The sequence below is a fragment of the Nylanderia fulva genome, unplaced genomic scaffold, assembly GCF_048542155.1.
Source record: "Nylanderia fulva isolate GAGA-0341 unplaced genomic scaffold, ASM4854215v1 Scaffold12, whole genome shotgun sequence".
Classification (NCBI taxonomy): Eukaryota; Metazoa; Arthropoda; class Insecta; order Hymenoptera; family Formicidae; genus Nylanderia; species Nylanderia fulva.
Genome location: NW_028189409.1, coordinates 4,871,936 through 4,891,972, shown reverse-complemented (window position 1 = coordinate 4,891,972; position 20,037 = coordinate 4,871,936). Strand labels below are relative to the sequence as shown.

The 20,037-nt window shown below is 33.2% G+C and overlaps 2 protein-coding genes across 4 annotated transcripts in view; one reads left to right on the top strand and one right to left on the bottom strand.

The window, feature by feature from the left end:
- The window catches only part of Pym (partner of Y14 and mago), a 144,863-nt gene extending 136,349 nt beyond the window's left edge, over nucleotides 1–8,514 (bottom strand). The window contains exon 1 of the mRNA XM_029308081.2: nucleotides 8,430–8,514. Coding sequence (XP_029163914.1) covers nucleotides 8,430–8,499 — 70 coding nt within the window. The 5' untranslated portion in view covers nucleotides 8,500–8,514. The remainder of the gene's footprint in view (nucleotides 1–8,429) is intronic.
- Nucleotides 728–20,037, top strand: part of LOC114935284 (neo-calmodulin) — a 56,165-nt gene continuing 36,855 nt past the window's right edge. Inside the window, exon 1 of one of the 3 annotated variants that reach the window (XM_029308087.2) lies at nucleotides 728–1,134. In XM_029308087.2, coding sequence (XP_029163920.1) covers nucleotides 1,096–1,134 — 39 coding nt within the window. In that variant the 5' untranslated portion in view covers nucleotides 728–1,095. Of the gene's footprint in view, nucleotides 1,135–18,511; nucleotides 18,631–20,037 lie in introns of those variants that run through there. The other 2 variants (XM_029308085.2, XM_029308086.2) reach the window with 2 other exon arrangements.

Genomic DNA, 20,037 nt, shown 5'->3' with positions numbered 1-20,037 from the left:
TGTGACACTCAACTGACTATATATCATTTAATCGAGTGCTGTACAAAGGTGGGTTATATAGAGTGACATAAAACGTTTGCAACTATTTCCGCGCGTCTCCACCCATCGAGCGACGAATGAAATATCGACGCGCGGCTTCACTATAAAGTCCCGCGGCCTTGAACGAGGGGCGCGATTCTCGGCGTGGCAAGATGGCATCGCGACGAGTATGCGCGAGCGCAACATCGGGTGGTTCCCCTATCATATAACCCATATATAGCTGTATACCTCGTCCGCCCTTTCCCATCCAGCCCTCAAACACATGTATGCGACATCAAGATTCAGTCATCGATAAGTCAGACCGCAATCGATCAGCCATCGATTAATTTATTCCATATATTGCTTCGCACCATTCACACAGATATATGTATTACAATTTTACAGATGATATAATTGAGCGGCGAGAGAAACCCCGCATTTTTTTCTCAATTTAAGATTTTCCCTCGAACGAAGGAAGGAAGAAAGAATGAAAGAAATGAGGGAAGAAAATCGCGTGAAAAAGGGAACTCGCGTAGGAGCGCGCGTGCGCTCGTGTCGCACGTGTGAGAGTGCGTGGGTATGCGCGTTGCTGGGGAATCGACTGGGATAAAGTGCGGCGGGTGCGGGTGGTGGAGCGAAAAGTGTCGACAAGGAGAGGAAGGGTAGAGGAAGCGCGCGCGCGGAAGAGAGAGAGAGAAGCGGGCAGATACGATCGGCGCGAAGATTTAGTCAACAACGCGCGACCACCTGTAGTTGTAGCCTTCCAGCCACCCCTGAGAGAGAACGACCCTTCCGTCCCGCCGCGAATTCGCGAGCCGAGATCGCCAGCTGTTTCGACTCTAGTCGGCATCCGGGTCGCGCGAAACGAACGGCGGGTCATCCGACAACAAGGGTGGAATAAATACGGGCGGAAACGGCTAACGCGGGAGAACAGTTTACAGTATCGGAGCACTCTCTCGCCATCCAAGGGCTGCGGCGTTGGCGACGACGGCGACGCTGGCGGAGGAAGGAGGCCATCCCAGGAGACTGTCCCGATCTCGAAACTTCTCGTAGCAACCTGCCAGAATTACCACCAAAATGAAGACATCCTCGTTTTCCCTTCGCGTGATGCGCCGGGTGAGTCGAGATTCCCTTATCGTACATCCGTATTTTTTTTTCAGCCGCCAATGGCTGATCATCGCCGCCGGCGCCGTCTCGCCGAAAGACCAATTTTGAGAGACGTCCGTGAAGAGAGAGAGAGAGAGAGATTGAAAATTATCTCTTGTTATCTCGGAATTTGGATTCGCGATTGGGATTGGTCTTTTAAAACGCGGCCAATTATTACAAAAATTAGGAAGTAAAAGTTAATAACTTTGCAGATTTCGAAAGAATAGCAGAGTCAAGAATATTCTCTGTGTTTATTTATTCGTGATAATTTGATGACAGAAGCAAGCTAATATCAACTTCAAGTTAAAAACTCTAAAAAAAATTGTGTGTATATTTATTTTTTTATTTGCTTCTTATTTATCACACTATTCAGACTTTCTCGATTATTTTGCAAGATAATATTTTGAATAGCGTAAATACGGATGCTGCTATTTTCGACGCATTTTGTAGGTCTAATACATAGGCTTTGTGGAGGATAGCTATTCTACGGAATTTCATTTTAATCAACGGCTTGATTGAACGAGCGCGGGCCGAGATCGATGCGACGTATCGTACGGTACATTAATATTTATGAATTTCCTTCTGCCTAGTAGTGGCGTCTAAATTCAGGCAAAATTCAAGCCCTCTCGCAAATGCGATTGATTCAAATGAAGATTGAAATCAACAGAGTGTAATTTTACGAAAAATAGAATCCGCAGAAAGAAGCAATTGTTTTGATTTTTTAAAAATAAATTGTTGCGATTACGCATCACAAATGAACAATCGATAGTATCGAATGTAATCGAGATGTTATCTTTTTCTCGCTAAAGTTACATTCGGATAACAGCCGTTCTCGGAATCGCGTAATTCGATCATTACGTTTAAACATTCTCGAATTTCGATTGTCGAACGAACATGCTTTTAAAAGGTCTCCGTTTATTTAGCGCTTCAGGCAGCACATTGTCTTTTATCCTCGCAAGAAGTAGAATGTGTGTCCGTTTTTAAGAGGCGAGAAAAGCGCGACGAAGCGTGACCGTATTAAACCAACACGAACAAGCTCGAGTTTCCTATCGCGTGTCGATTCGCAGATTTATCACGTCCTCTTCGGATTCAGTTAAGAGTGATAAAAATGTGACCTATTCGATCAGTAATCCGATCAAATTGCCGTCCCTCGTTTAATTGCTCAAAAAAATCTCACACCAAAAAGGGCATAATAGTGTTATTAAAAAAAATAGATTTAAAAGTTCAAGATTTTGCATTCTATGGGGTATGATATTAAAAATATCCAATAATTTATGATTCTAATTTTAATGATGGATAGACTCTGATCGATCAATTTTTCTCTTGTTGATACGATTATTTATCTCGATTACTTATTCGAAAATTTCATTACTTTGATTATTATTGGAAAATTATATATTTAATGAAATATTTTCATCAATTTTCATCACAGATATTTTCATTAAAAAACATCGATTCATCAAAGAATTCTATCCATCAGTAAAATTATTGTTTTGTAAAATTACAAGTTATATAGTTGAATATCACATTTTGAAAAAATGTGAAAAAAGAATTGTAGTTCAAGAAGAAAATTCAAAGATGCGTGGAACATACGAACAAAGTATACATGGATATTTTCGAATAAAATCTGCAATAAAATCTTACGGTATACGCATTCGAATAATAAGGGGGATGAATTCATAATCAATAAGTTGGAAGTTGCAAATAAAAGCATAACTTTCGTTGCTATCGTATTGTCTTTGTAACAAGAATATTAGAATATAAGAATATTCGCATCGCAAGAAGATTCGCGCGATATTGCGTAAGTCAAGACAGATTGAGCGTTTTTCATAAAAATGCAACTAAACTGGCCGTGCTCGATTCTCGCTTTGAAGAAAATTGAAAAACGTCGAGTCTTCATACCCGTGCGACTTTCATATCAAAGGGCGGGTATAGTCGATAGTCAACTATTTCTTTCGACCGGTGGGCGTTTACCAGTCGTCGTATCACATCGTAGAAAAGCAAGTAAATGTGCGCGAAGGACGACGAGAGAGAAAGAGAGAGAATTATATATATATATATATATATATTTCCTCCCGTTTCCCAGGCACCCGTAGGGCCGATGGGATTCTCGTATACGTGGCAATCCGGGACATGACCTTCGCGTCGTCTCTTTAACGATCTCGACAGCTTCGCGCGACAACAGATGCAGACTTCTAAACATCTTTCGTCTCATTGTCGGGCGGGACGTTTAATTAAACGGTTAATTAAACACGTAAACGAAAATGTAAATCGTTTTTCCTCATCGTACAAATTTATAATTCTATTGGGCTGACGGTATAATTATATATATATATATATATATATATATATATATATATATACATAATATAATTTTACATTTTATTTGAAAAACATGTTCAATAACGTATTTTGTCGTGAGATACTTTGTGTTTTATGGCGTAGAAAGAATATTATCTTAGAAAATATTATCATATGTCATGCTATCGTAATATCAAGATGCCAATCTGACACAAAAAGTCTCTCTCTTTTTCAAATGTATTCAAATATAAAATATACACAAAAATAAAATTAGATACCACAGCTAAATTTTAGCTGTCCCTATATGACAACGTGAAATTTAATTATCATGATTAAATTGTAGTGATGATAATTAATATTTTTTAACTGTAGTTTAATGAAGAATTCTAAAAAAACATTAGCTATCATAGCTAAAATTTAGGCATGATAACTAAATTTTATATGTAATATAGGGATAGTAGTTAATTTTTTTCCGTGTATGTGTTGGAAAGTTTATATTTTATATTTCCCACCCCATTTATCATTGTCAATCAGTAAAGTATTTCAAAACAATTAATAATAATAAATAATTGCATTATTGAGGTATGTATTATAGCAAATGCATTATTTATAGCGTACTATATAAAATCTTGGCAACCTTTAAATGGAAAAGGTTGTAAAAGGGCGACTAAGACACATTTGTTAAGCGGCAAGGTTGGCTCTCGTTCAGCCAAGTTTCGATGTTAATTTATGGCATACGCAAGGGGCTTCCGCTCTGCAGAGTGTGCCGCTATAACGCGATATTGTCGTCGCATAGTGTTAATATCAATAATGGACAGTAATTTGTTTGCGTTATGATCTAAGAGATATCTACCTCGGTAATGCTATATCGCGCCAAATTCTACTTCGATCGCAATGGCAAAGGACAGTCGCACGTATCTCGCTAAATCGTTAACGTGAAAAATGACGGAGGGTACTATTACGTATATGTATATACAGATCCAAGAATAATACTTAACGTTATTATGCTTTTTTTTTATCTCAGTATACTTTTTATCAGTATACTTTATCCCATATACGAAATTCATTTCAAAATATATATTTCGATTTTATCAAGCAGTTTCTCTGAACACAATTTCGAACAAACTTTTAAATAAATATTTTAGAAATTTATTTTTTATTATTATTCTAAATTTACTTTTTGTATAAATACATTATATTAAATAAATGTGAATATGTGAGACATCTATTTTCTTTGTATCTAATTATTAATAATTACAATTGCTTTATTTAATTTCTACAATCAAAAAATCCTTGTGTGAAATATGATAGCTAATCGATTATTTCTAGATTCATTTAATCGAGTTTTAAATTTCAATTTTCTCTGCACAATTAAAATAGTTAATTCGATATTATGTTCAGTTTTTATTTGCGAAAGTTGAATTATTGGCTACGATTTATCTCGTGACTATATATTACGAGCGCGTTCTATCGCGACGAGAAAGTTCCCTCTGGAGAATTACTCCCTCATCGTTCATTATTGACGAATCGCGGTAGTTTCAAATGACTTCCTCTATTCACGGATTACATACAGAAAGCAAGTATTGGACTGGCCTAAAGGATAACAGCCCACCTGTTGCTAGGCCTATATAACAGACACAATATAGTGAATACCTCGCATTTTGCATCTTGCTATCAGATGCTAATTGTTAATTTTACGATCACGTGTGTCTTAAAAGTACCCGTGATTATCGTGTCTCAATTGTATTTAATTTGCTAGCAATAAACGTCAATAAAATATCAATTTGATCGTCCAAAAATATAACGGAGATTAATGGTCCTTCTCTTATAAGAAATTACATTAAATAATAAATTAATAGCAAATGTAATAAATGAATATTAATACGATTGAATGTGTAATCAAATACTATAATGATATAATAATCTACAAAATCTACATAATTATATCAATCGCACTTCAATATTTAATTAATTACACGATATTCGAAAATTGTTTGTAGACGATTCAGCGATATTTGATTCTCTTACACTTTTTCCGCCGTGTATAACGTGTACTTCTTGTTTTTTTTCTATTAAACAAGCGCATCGCGGATCGACGGTCGCAGGTATCTTTAAAGTTAAGAAAAAGCTTGGATCGTTTGTTACAATATACATAGTTTAGGCGCCGTTAGATTAGATCTCAAGCTCTATATAGAAAGCCGTAATTCGCCGCTCTTATTAGCGCATAGATCATAGTCTTTGCAAAATCAATTAAGCTGTATGGGCAATTGTCTTAAAGCAATCGTTCGCTGAACGTAACGCGATTCGAGTAATCCGCTTATATGCGTTTATCTGTGAATCTAGAATTGATTTCGTATTTATTTGTCTCATTTGATATTATCTCGTTTGTCACGCGGAAGTTATTTGACATTCGCATGAAACGTTAACGCCTTTGACGAGAAGATCGTAGATCGCATCTTATTAGCCTAATGTACTCGCCTATATTACATGCGGATGTGCAGCGATATAATTAAAAGACCTCGGTGCACGCAGAAAAGCCTATATGTAGTGTAATCGCCTCATTCGCGCTAAGTGAGTTATATAGAAAAAAGTAGGTAGTGCCAGGGTCGACCTTTGAAGTTATGGATCAGTGTTACTCAACTTCTGCAGTATAAAAGCACATTTTTTCTTCACGCTCTTCTATACATCATGTAAGATGCCATGAAAAAAATTGCAAATAAATATATACACCGATTCTCTTTTTAATCATAGTGAAAATTGAGAAACACTGAACTGTGAGCTGTCACTGATTTAAATTTAGAGAAAACCTTAAGGTTAGAAACATTTCTCTACTCTGACCTTTGGTTAAATTCGTATGCGATATCTTATATCTAGTCTAGTAGTTTGTAGAATTCGCGCATAGCATGAATGATACTTTAGGATGCATGAAAACTGAGTAAAAACTAGTATAATTAAAAACATTTTAGCATGTTTTGTTATTTACCTACGTACAGAGTCGACTGATGTGAAATATGTATTTCTTATTAATTTGTACAGTATCTAGTAGATTCATGTTACATTATTTAAATTAAAAACTTATTCTTTCTTTTTTGAAAATATTTTTATTTATTAAAAAAGACACAATTTTATTCTGTTTCTATAATTAAATGAGCCCTATCTAATCAATCAATAATATTCAATCAATAAGTAGTTACTGCAATTTACGTAAAAATATTTTTTAAATTTTTGATTAATAGTTTTTTTAACTATTATTTTTAAAATACACATACATTTTCGAGGCACAAATAATACACACGGCTCTGTTACACAATAATTTCATATTATTTATATACTTTACATTTTCTCTTTCAAGTAACAATTTTTATTCAAGTAAAACTGTCATTTTTTAAAATTTTGTTATCTAAATATTAATACGTTATTGAAACAAGCATTAAAATATTTAAAATTAAATATTATTTTCAAAAAATTCGATATCTTTGTTCTGAATTTTAATTTTTTAATTTTATTTATTTTGTGTCGGCATTTTATATAATGTAGAAAAGTGTAAAAAAACGTATGCATATATATATACATATAAAAAAATTTAAAGGCGAGGCTGCAAATTTATAGCACACACTGAAAACAAATTTGTTAACTTGACTAAACTTTTCGACTAAATTACTATTTTGTTAATTGAACATATATTAGTATTTAAGTCAAATATTTATACGTTTTGTTAGATTTAATATATTTAATTTAAATATTTTTATATATCCAATTAAAAAAATAATATTTAATCGAAAGGTTTAGTCGAATTAACAAATTGTTTTTCAGTGCACATTACTTTGAAACTAATAATTTTAATCGCCTCGCTAAATTATATACCGCAATCGACGGTATATTGTAATAAAAAACTTTGTTTTTAATGAGTCTTTTTCTTTCTTTTGTAGGTAAGTGCATTGCACAGCGTAAGCAAAGCTTTCACAAATCGTCGGTAAGTCATAGCTTTTTCTCCTCGAAAGATTTCCGGTTCCGGTGCTGTGATGTCGTTCTACGAAGAAGCTTCCTTACCGTAGCAGCGTCGGTATAAACGTGAACGCAAAGGAGAATCCGTTTGTGAACGAGTTACCGACGCACTCGCGTCACCCGGTATATACGTCGGTATTATGTTAATGTCTTACTACTCGCGGACGCGTAATCTGAAACACGACTACTCACGCCTCTGTCTTATATATTCATGTCTATATTCGACCGATGCTCTTACAAATATTTTATATCTCCCTCGCGCAATCTTTATTTCTTATTAAGCACCAACAGGTGGGTATGACACCTTCGTTCTTATGTACCGCGATTACGTATTATGCATTTTACTGAATTAATTACGCATCAAGATTATGAATCAGTAATAACGTACATAACTTTGCAAAGTTTTCTTAGAAGCGCGCAGAGCGTGCGAATTTCGGCTTTCAAACAAAATTTTTAAAATTCTTCACGCGCAAGTTGCTGATTATCTAGCAATTTTTTATGGCGATATTCAATTGACGATATATTTAAATATTGGTGTATTATTAATTAGGAATTCAATAATTCTCGTTATTCTGATTATTATTTTGATTTAGTAGATAGATTAGGTGAAAAAATTGGTAATTTATTATCGAAAATAATAATAAATTATTTTCAAATTTATATTTCTTAACTATTCATTCAAAAATTTTTATCGAAAAAATATATTTATTTTTAATTAAATATAAAAATAATCAAAATCTATCGTATATACAATCGCGTATATATATATCACGAACGTATTTTATAAGAATAAAAAATATAATATATAATAATAAAAATTTAAATAGTATAAAAACTTGTAATATCAAAAATCCTATATAAAAAAAAAACAGAGACCCTCGCAATCTCATTTATCAAATAATTCGAACTCGTAGCCAATAAATCAACAATCAGGTAAATAAAATGAATCATCGACTCACTCGGTCGATGCGTTGTCGTTGCATATTTCGCTGCATTTTTAGTTGTATATCCATTTGGTTGTATATCCATTTGGTTGTATATCCACATTGATTGACATATTTCACTAATTCACTAATTTTTATTTCACTAATTCTTATTTTATTAATTCACTAATTTTCACTCGCGAACCGCATATTAATTCACTACCGAATATTTAAAGACGCGTTACACTCGCGATTAGACACGCTGAAATATTCGCCCGTTGTTTAATTCGACACTCCCGACACTCGTTTGTACGCAAAATTCCGTGCTCTAATGGGAAAAGATTACGGTAAATTTAGAAGATTTTTAATAGAAGAAAAATGCGAGCACAATAAATCTTCGCGATATAAACAAAGATAAAAGAGAGTCTCGCGTTAATCGCGAAAAACGACGAGAATTCATTAATTATTCTTTCACGAACCGCGGAAACTGAAACTTTCGAATTCCGCCATTTGCAATCTCTCGGCAGCCGAATTATGTCGAGTATCAAAAGTATCGAGAAACATATATCGCGATTAATAAACGCATCGAAATAATCGCCCGTTTTATCATTCGGCGCATTTTCACTCGCGAAACTCTCACGATAACGCAAACGATCCGATATTTTAATCAAAATCACTTCTAGACGCGCGACGAAAGCACGACGAATACAGAAAAAATACAGGGCACAGGTGTACCAATATACTTATTACTTGTTACCCGCGCGTTACCAAGGCGACGAAATATTTCCCGCGGAAACTTGTTATTGCATATGGCGGCAAGTAATTTCGGCGCTGCGAAAAATTATGAGTCGGCATTTCGAATGCTGCTTCACGCGCGGAAATCAATTTTCGATCAATAAAAACGATGCGAGAGATGGCGAAGCGAGTGCTATTCAATTAATTTCGCGCCGATGCGATCTACAATAATCCCGAAAAATTAGGAAGGATCGGCTGGACGAGGGAAAGATAGGAAATCACGTCGACGAATGTCGAAAATTAGAGCGTATTTCTTTCGGGAAGACGCGAGAAACCCTGCGCGATATTAACTGCGATGAACAATAATATTTCATTACAACGCGATGTAATTCATTCGCGCTCCGGGGAGACTGAAATTTTCCAACTCCGCCATTTGCAGTCTCGGAAAGTGTCGCGAATAAATGATATCGAGAAACCCGTGTCGCGACTGCGCGGACTAATGAATATAATAACGAATACATATACCGAAATAATCGCCCGTTGTAAGATTCGGCACTCGAAACTTTCGACTTTCGACGGATAAAACGCGAGAAACACCCGAAGAAGATTCGACGACCGCGCGCTGCTCGTTACGATTACTAACTGCCGTGAAAAAGTTTGAACATTAGATGTCCACTCGAGAGAAAAGGACGTAGAGCTTTTTGAACGGTTGTCCTTTTCTAACGGGGGCACCATGCGCCCCCTCTTGGAGCGACGACAAGACAGGAGAAGACATAGGGAGAGACGAAGAAAGAAATAGTCCTTGCCTATGATTGGCTGCTTGTGTCGGCTGACTAGAGAGAGAGAGACTCGCTACCGAATATCGCTGTCTCTTTTGTTCCTGGTGTCTGACTTTTTTCGACACACTTACACATCTAGGCGCACTTTTTCTTGGAAAAACCCCGAGACCAAATTCTCGGAATCGGAAAAAGCGAAACTTTATGTCGTTTTCGAGCGACGTTTTCAACGCTCGATTTTTATTTCTTAAAGCGAAATAATATTAAAGCACGAAATAAGAATTATTTTACTGAAGAAATAATGCTATATAGTAAATATATATAAAAACAAAGGTACGGCACGTAACACGTTTTAGTAATATATTTCGCGTACGATTATATATATATATATATAAAATAGTAAAATTATTATTTTTATATATAAATGATAAATATATTTTGGCACTATTTATGATACTGGATTTGTTCGTTATTTTAACTGCACTGCTACACTATAGTGTAATAAGTTAGAGCAAAAAAATATACACATTTATTTCATTATTATAATTTATTGCAACAGTGCAATAGTGCAACTAAAACGAACAAACCCATTGAGATGAAATACATGTAAATTGTAATTAAGGCTTAATCGCGATGTACAAATTCGATACACATTTTAATTAATTGATAATATACTAATGTTATTTTAGTAATTTATAATATGTTTTAATTAAAATATTATTTGTGGAATTACAAATATTAATTAAAAGAGAGGAGAGAAAATACGCACAATTGTGATTCAATATTGAATAATTTAGGTATATTGTGTTATGCAATAAATTATTAAAGCATTGAATTTTGCAAATTGAATTTTTACGATACGCGCAAAAAATTATTCAGGGTTGGTAACATAAATGTTTTAAACTTAACAACCCTGCTCTACAGTGGCGCTTTCTGCCAACATAAATATCATATATAGTGCCAACATAAATTTATATATATGTATAAATGGAATAAATACATATATATAAATATACATCTCCATATATTCAATATAATTCTTTGATATATGATTTTTAAAATATGTATATTTATAAAGCATTTGCTTTAAAACATAACTACTCTAACAATTAGATTTCACGTTTCGATGTATCGCGTCGTTATATTCTTGCGTGTGCGCTATGAAAAATATAATTCTTATTTAACTATTATTTCGATCGAGATTTCTACAACTTTATTCCGTCGCAAAAGATGTGTTGTGTCCTTATGTCCTTACGCGCACGCATGTCACCCTCTTCCCCCTCCCCCGACGCACCCCCACTCCTCCCACTCCCCATTCTCCCCCACTCCACTCTGCCAAATTCGTATTCCGTACCAAACAGTCGTATTAAAACGCGTGATCGCGTCGTATCTTTTTTCCGTTTTTCGTATGTTTTTGACTGTTACGTGTCGAGTGTCGAAATGTACAACAGGTAGTCGCCTTAGTGTATTAATTAGTTCGCGTAATCGCAGTATATTCGTAAGTGACATTGTGCGTGATTTATCTACCAAAACGGCGCCGGAATTCAAAAGTTTTAATTACCGTGAAACATGAATTAATGAATTATCGCTGTGTATAACGCAGGATTTTTTGCGTTCCGGTTCTTTTTTCCTGGCAGAAAATGCTTTTATCCGGTGTGACGTATTTCTTTATTTTTTCCCATCTAATTCCTTCTCAATGTTCTGTAACAGTTACATCGCATTTGGATTTAAAATCGAATAGATTAATTATCTGATTAATTATTTCTCGTATTTTTGGTCTGTCAAAAGTAATTTGCGCGAACGAGTGTTCGAAATTCCGAATCAATTAATAAATTAATATTAAATATTAATATATATATATATATATTAATATATATATTATATATATATTAATATTTAATATATATATATATATATATATATATATATATATATTAATATTAATATTTATATATATATATATATATATATATATATTAATATTAATATTATTAATTTCGAACAGCGATTATTTGCCGCCAATTTTAATAATAATTTCGCGCGGAAAATTTCGTCGTCATGGTAACGCGCGGGAAACAAGTAATTTAGTGAAGTTAGTCGCGTTTCGTCTTCCGTGTGCCGGTGCATCGTACTTTCGCTGCGTGTCGACATATTATTTTTATTGAAGTTTCGTCGTGAAGATTATGTTTCAGACGCTCGGAAGCGTCGCTCGAGCTCCTCGCTTATCTCTGTTTGGATCACGAAGGATTATTGTGACTAGCCTGGTCTGACTTTTCCTGGAAGAGACTCGCTCACTGCTCCCCCACTCCACCTACCTTCTCTCTCCAACCTTCCCTAAATCTTCCATAACCGTTCAGGACTTTTTCGAGTGCAGATTGTATCAATTGCGCGTTTTCGTATCTCTCGCGTCTTTTTTTACCCGTCCAAATAAATTATTTCGCGGTAAATAAGTGTCGGGAGTGCCTTAAATTAAACAAGCGAATTTGTATCTCTATTAATCCGTACAATTATTCGCAATTATAACGCATCTTTTAATATTAATTTCGTAAAAGTGTTGAATTAGTGAAAGACATTTTATACACAAAAATACATAATACGCAAGTGGATGTGTATAACCAAAAATACTATAATTGTCTGGAGCAAAGAAAGAATCAGGAAGGAACGAAGTAATCGAGATAATCGAATCGATGATGCAACGCGGCGATATATCGATTGGTGAGTAAAATCGATTATCACACATTTACAAGTGTTGCTCCATAAATTATGGAAATGATTATGAAGATGTGTTATATTATAATTTATGTGGAAACGATAATTTATAAAAAGAATTATAATGAATCATGTTGGACAATTATTTGAACTATAATTTATGTTATTCATGGGTCATAATTACTGATTATTCAGTAATTATAATGGTTTTCAATTAGCACTAACAGTGCAACTTAACAATCATATTTACAATTAATATGATTTTAATTATCTTATAAATAGTACAAATAATTAGGACAATCTCAACTTTAATTATTTTATAATGCAATATTATGTATCTTTGATATATCGATTCTTACATACGACAGCAATAATGAAACATTTTATATTGATAAAATTAATGATACGCGAAAGATGCGAATCATTTGGGAGAAGACGCGAAAAAAAGTTAATGCCTTCTTAAACTTTAATTTATAGATTGACGTACGGACAAAAATATGCGATACAACGGTATATATATAAATACATTCGAATATTCACAATATATTCATATTCGCACGCATGTGCACGCAAATTTATATTACAACATCAATATAAAACCAAATCATTATCGATAGTGAATTATACACAGAGAATTTTTGCTTAGAATTCATCCTGAAAAGCATGATAATCATGGAATAATGTAGTATTGGAAGAATTTTATAGGAGTTTCTCTGATTAAATATTTACCACAATAAAATATATTAATATCTATCACAATAAGATATAAAAGATGTTCGATTAATTTTACTATGTACATTAATAAAATTAATCGAATATAGTTTATATCTTATTAATAGATATTCTACTATGTAAAATATTAATATATCTGTTATTATATATATCATATATAATCATATCATCGTATGTTTAATTTTACTATGTATATTAATAAAATTAATCAAACATATTTTATATATTATTAATAGATATTTTACTATGTAAAATAATATATCTATCACATATGATCAATTTTACTATACACATGGTAAAATTTATTATGTAAATGTGGTAAATATTAATATTTTACATAGTAAAATTATCACAATAAGATATTTTTATGTAAAATATTAACATCTACACTGAAAAAAAATTTTTTAACTCGACTAAACTTTTCAATTAAATATTTTATTAACTAAACGTATAAAAATATTTAAATTAAATATAACATATGAAATCTAATAAAACGTATATTTGAGTTAAATACTAATATATGTTTAATTAACAAAATAGTAATTTAGTTGAAAGGTGCCAAGTTAACCATTTTTTCAATGTATCGTATATCATATTAATTGCTTATTGTGATATCTATTAATATTTTTTATTGTGATAAATATTAATCAGAGAAACTCTTATAAAATTCTTTCAATACCATATATTGTCTCACGATTACCGTGATTTTCAGGATAAATTCAAAGAGAAAATTTTCCTTGTGCACTAATTTAGCACATTACTCCAAATCGAATACTGCGTTTGAAAAACACCGACAATAATTTCAATGATTTCGTTGAATCATACGCTATAATAATCGACGGTACATCAATGGGTCATGAAAAAATTTCCAGTCTCTTATTTTTCGCGCGGTCCTTCCTTTCTTTCGCAGGTAAGTCCGTTGCATACCGTAAACTTTCGCATACCGTCGGTAAGTCCTGACTGTTTTCCCCTTGGAAAGCTTTCGGAAGGGATGCTGTGCTGTCGGAAAAGCTCCCATTGCGTCAGTCGGTACACATTTGCAATTCTCTCGAGTCGTGAACGGGTTACCGACGTCCTCCTGTCACCCGGTATATATGTCGGTACTATGATACTGTTGTACTACTTGTGCACATGCACAGCCACGCGCATTCGGGATATCATACTCACCTGTCCGTCTATGCTTGTATTTATCTGTGTCCACCTGAAATCACTTCGGTGCCTTTAGAAACGTTCGATGTCTCGCGCAATCCTATTCACCGATTCTTGTTTAAGCACCACAGAGGTGAGATATGGTATGGGTATGACAATTTCACCCTCTATAAAAGGTTACATACCAGTGTCGCAACACACGATTATGTATTATGCATATCGCCGGGCTGTTGATGCATCGACGAGTTGGATTATGGATTGATAACGACATTTCATAAAAGTTATATATTCCTGACGTCGACCTTTAAACAGCCTCGATACTTGATCAATGATATTTGACAGAATTGCATAATTTTTATATACCTATTAATTACATCGAGTATTGATACGTGACAATTATTTAGTAATGATATTAAGATACCTTTTTGATTAATATAATATCACATTTAATTAGATTATTACATTAGTATTAATTATTAATCTATTATTATTAATGATTAATCTATTGTCGTCATCATTGTTATCATTACTTTTATCGTTATCGTCGTCTTTATCATCGTTGCTTTAGTCGTTAATGTTAACGCAATCTTTAGAATAAAACATGATTTATTGATAAATATTGATCGTATACATAGCGCAAGTAAGTAGTAAGCTGCGTATGAAGTCAGACATCGTCTGCCTAATGCTATACCTACTACTTTCGTATAAATAGAATGGTCAAACTATCTTTTGCCGCAGGCAAATTTTTTTATATAAACTATAATTCACTTTGCGATAAAAGTAGGAGTTATTACATAACAATCTGCTGATTATTATAGCAATATATTCACATACACATACATACAATATATTTGCTTAGATTATCATTAAAAAAGAAAATCTTTTTAAAATTATACTTTTTTCTCAGTATAATTAAACTCAGACTTTTTTCTTATTCTAATGCACAAAGTAGTAAACTGCATATAAAGTCAGACATCGTCTGCCTAATACAATGCTATACCTACTACTTTCGTATAAATAGAATTGTCAAACTATCTTTTGCCGCAGGCAAATTTTTTTATATAAATTATAATTCACTTTGCGATAAAAGTAGGAGTTATTACATAACAATCTGCTGATTATTATAGCAATATATTCACATACACATATATACAATATATTTGCTTATATTATCATTAAAAAAGAAAATCTTTTTAAAAAATCATACTTTTTTCTCAGTATAATTAAACTCAGACTTTTTTCTCATTCTAATGCATAAAATAGTAAACTGCATATGAAGTCAGACGTCGTCTGCTTAATACAATGCTATACTACTTTATGTCGTATAAATAGAATGATCAAACTATCTTTTGTAGGCAAATTTTTTTACGTAAATTTTAATTTCACTGCACAATAAAAATAGTAGTTATTACATAACAATCTGCTGATTATTATAACAATATATTCACATACGAATACATATAATAAGTATATTCATGCACTTATATTATCATTAAAAATAAAATCTTTTTGAAATTATGTTTTTTTTCTCAGATTAATGCGTAATTAATTAAAGTGTTACGTATATATTTTATTATTTATATAAATTCAATTATTAATAATTTATATATAATTAATAATTTCTTAAATTTTTAAATTATATTGATTTATAAAATATTATTTAGAACAAAGATAATTATAACGACAAGATCAATAATAAACTGGACAATAAACGTGTTTAATTATCGCGAATTTGTTTAAAACATACATATATTAAATAGCGATAGAAAACTTGTCGCAAACGAAACAAGAAATATAAGTCGAGATTTTTTTTAGCAGTCGCGCGATAACTCGAATAATTTAATAAACCTTATACTATATTATTTTATTATTTATATGCTAAACTGATGATGTAGAATGCAGTAATAATCGTGCAGTAATCGCGAAATAAGAGAAACACTTTATTCAGTCGACGGCATTTCAGCAGTCGGCAGCGTCTCTTTAGCGTCTGTCAACGCTGATTTTACAAAGCGAGGAATGAGCAGAGAAAAAGCTCGATAACGAGTGGTTTACATCGCGACCAGACAAAAGCGACTGTGCAAAGCGAAATGTCAAGAGTGCGATACGGTCTCTTCTCTCGCGCAGCATGAATTTTCTCAACTGCCGACGAGTTTCGAGGCTACGATCGCGGATGACGCCATCCGCGTCGCGAAACGGTTTTGCAGCAAGAACGCTCTGTCTCTCGATAGGGATGAGACAAATCTATCGTTCGAAACAATGTAGGAAGCGAAGGGACTCTCGCAAGTAATTTACGTAATGCGTGCTATACGATATAGCTCGTGCATTTGACACCTGCCGATATTTAACAATGGAGAATTCACAAAAGCCCGTAGCAACTACTCGGAACTTTACCGTCCTTTGGTTCGATATAAAGCACATTGTGCTCGGTTCGGTGTTTTCAATTTTTGTTGAACAATCGTCTCCTCGCATTCATCATAGCTGTTGTTTGTGTCTATTTATTATTTGCGCGTCGCATTATTGCGTTAGAAGATCAGATTTTTTTAAATAGAATTTTTTATCTATTTGTTCACGGTTGAAAAATGTGTGTTAAATTGAACAGATATCACATGTCTCAAAAGGTCCACAGAAATTGTTGTGTTAATTTAATAAAATATAAAGATATATTAAATGGAGACAAATACTGTGTTAATATTTTAACAAAATAAATGCAAAACTTCAAATAATTTAAAATAAATTTGGTGTAAAATTAACATAGCTTTAATGTAAAAATTAACTAAAAATATTTTAATTTTAGATGTTATCATCCGCACTTATATAAATAGAAAAATCAACATTTTTTCTGTAAATTTTAACAGATCTTGTCACTGTAATAAAACAGAACATATATTAATAATTCAACATTTAAGTTTAATTAACATAACAGCAATATGTTAAATTAATACATGAATGTGTTAAATATTTAAACACAAAATTTTTAACGGGAACCGTTTTTAACAAGAGAAACACAAATTTTTCTTCTGTTTGTTCGAATTTCTGCATAATTTAAAAGAATATTATTTGCATAAAAAAATACAGTTTAGAGATGGGAGAAAAAATGATCGAAAGATCAATTGATAAAAAGAGTTTCATTGCAAATTTACTACACTTACAATAAAAGTTAAGACGAAACTTTTTAGTATATATAGAAATAATGAGAAATTGTAGAAAGGAAGAAGGGAAAAAGCAGCTAATAAATAAATGTTGAAATATCACGAGAAATGTCTTCTTATTATCAATACATTGAGCAAGTAGGTCTCGAAGTAAAACTGAGAAGATAGGAAAAATCTGTATATTTAAATATGTTGCATATAAGAGAGAATAGTGATATAAATAAATTTCTCTTACTTTTAAAAAATTAAAAGAGAAGTTTCATATAAATAATTTGATTTTAACGTAATATTTTAACAATTTAATGTAAAAGAAAAAAGGATGATATCTTTACTGTATGACTAAATTAATATTTATATACAATACAAACTCATATACAGGAAGAATTTTGTCTCAGAATTTACCTTGAAAATCATGGTAATCGTGGAACATATCTATCACAATAAGATATATAAAATATGTTCGATTAATTTTACTATATACATGTTAACATTTTTTGTGGTAAATAATAATCAGAGAAACTCTTATAAAATTCTTCCAATACCATATTTCTACGATTACCATAATATTCCGGGTAAATTGAAAGAAAAAATTCTCTCCACGTATGAAAAATCCTTTGATTACCTTAATATTGATATCACTATTTCGTTGACGCACGTAGGAAATTTCGCGCAGGAAACGTAACGATTAGGAAACGAGACTCGAACGCAATCGCGAGGGACGTTTAGCAGGAGATAAAAATGCGGGATTCCTCCCCGTCGTCGTGCTCGGAAATAAAAGAATCCGCCGAAGGAAGTAGCGAAAGACGCGAAGGAAGGAAAGGATCATCGGTGCGGATGCGGGGGTGCGGGTGCAAGGGGGCGAGTGCGGGTGCGGGTGCGTGGACCTGCGCGCGAGCGACCGCCTGGAATTCGCAGCATCGGCTCTGCGCGAGGGCGCGTGGCGGATCGAGGGTGTCAGTCACAGGCCATCCGCTCAGCAACGAGCACGTAAGTTCGCAGAGGCGCACGGTAATTCGGCTGGCCTCCGTTATCGGCCCGTGCGAATGACTCGCCGTGATCGCGCATCTCGACGCGCCGATTAATTTTACATCCGGTAGGATCCCCGCTCTCGCGGGGTGAGAAAATTTCGCCGACGGTTTCTGTGATATTTTCGCAAAAATGGCGCTTGGTATCGTGCACAAGTTACAACATCGCGCGCTGGTCCCGCGAGAGGACGATTCGCGAGAAGAAGGATCCGCGGGGAAGCATTTGCGAGTGCTCTCTTAATTGTATATCGCCGGTATCTCGTTTCCATCGGACGAGCCGATCATTGCGATTGCCTTCGTCGAGTGGTCAGTGAGTTGTTTCGCGAGAAATCATCCCCCTCTTTCCTGTCTCTCTCTCCTTTTGACATTCGCTCTTTCTCCTTTAATATGTGCTTGCGCTACTATGCATCTTCTCGCTCTGATTGTTCCTGGGAATGGATTATATATTTCAGATTATATATATATATATATATATATATATATATATATATATAAAACTTTCCAGGAAAAATTTTCGTACAGAATTTGCTGGCCCAGACTGCACCATTCTCTCTATCGATGATTTCCAAGAATACTATCGCTACATTTCTCACAATTTTCCTTCTCGATTGTCTTTTCTGTGTAAAGAATTAATCTTGGTAGTTGAAAAAAGCAACTAAAATGCATCCTTTTTCTTCGATAATACATTTTATTATCTATTAAATGTATTTCAAAATACATTTTTTATTTTGTGTCATAATTTTTTTTTAACATCTAGTAAAATACTGCTCATGTAATGCAAATTCATAATTCTACATTTAACTATTTTAGCAAATTACAGTGCTCTTCGATAACATGACTTTCGCGATTGAAATATTTCGCAAATGCGAAGGCGTTTACAATATTCATTATAACCGATGTTAAGTACGGTGCTTAGAATGCAATGCCGTCGCGATTTGCCACGCATGAACAAGACACGCCCGCAAAATTTGCATTTGTACGATGCAACGTGGAATAGTAGCCGGCTCATAAAATATAGACGAGTTTATAGTTTTGATGTTTTCATATGGAACTTTTACGAGAGAAATCTGCTATTTATGATCCTCATACAATGTGCACGTGTAGCTAAATTTTCAATTTCCAAGAGAGAGAAAGAAACACAATTTCTTGTAGTAAATATTTTCTTAAAAATATATGACATATTTTTTACCATTTATTTTACGAAAATATATTAAAAATGGAAAAAATGATTATGAGCACACAAGTATATGAAAAATGCAATTTTTTAATCAAAATTGTTTTATGTTATATTTTATCAATCGCATTTGACGTGATTAAATTTGCCTTGTAAGTTTTTTAATAAATCATGATTTTATTGTACATACTATAA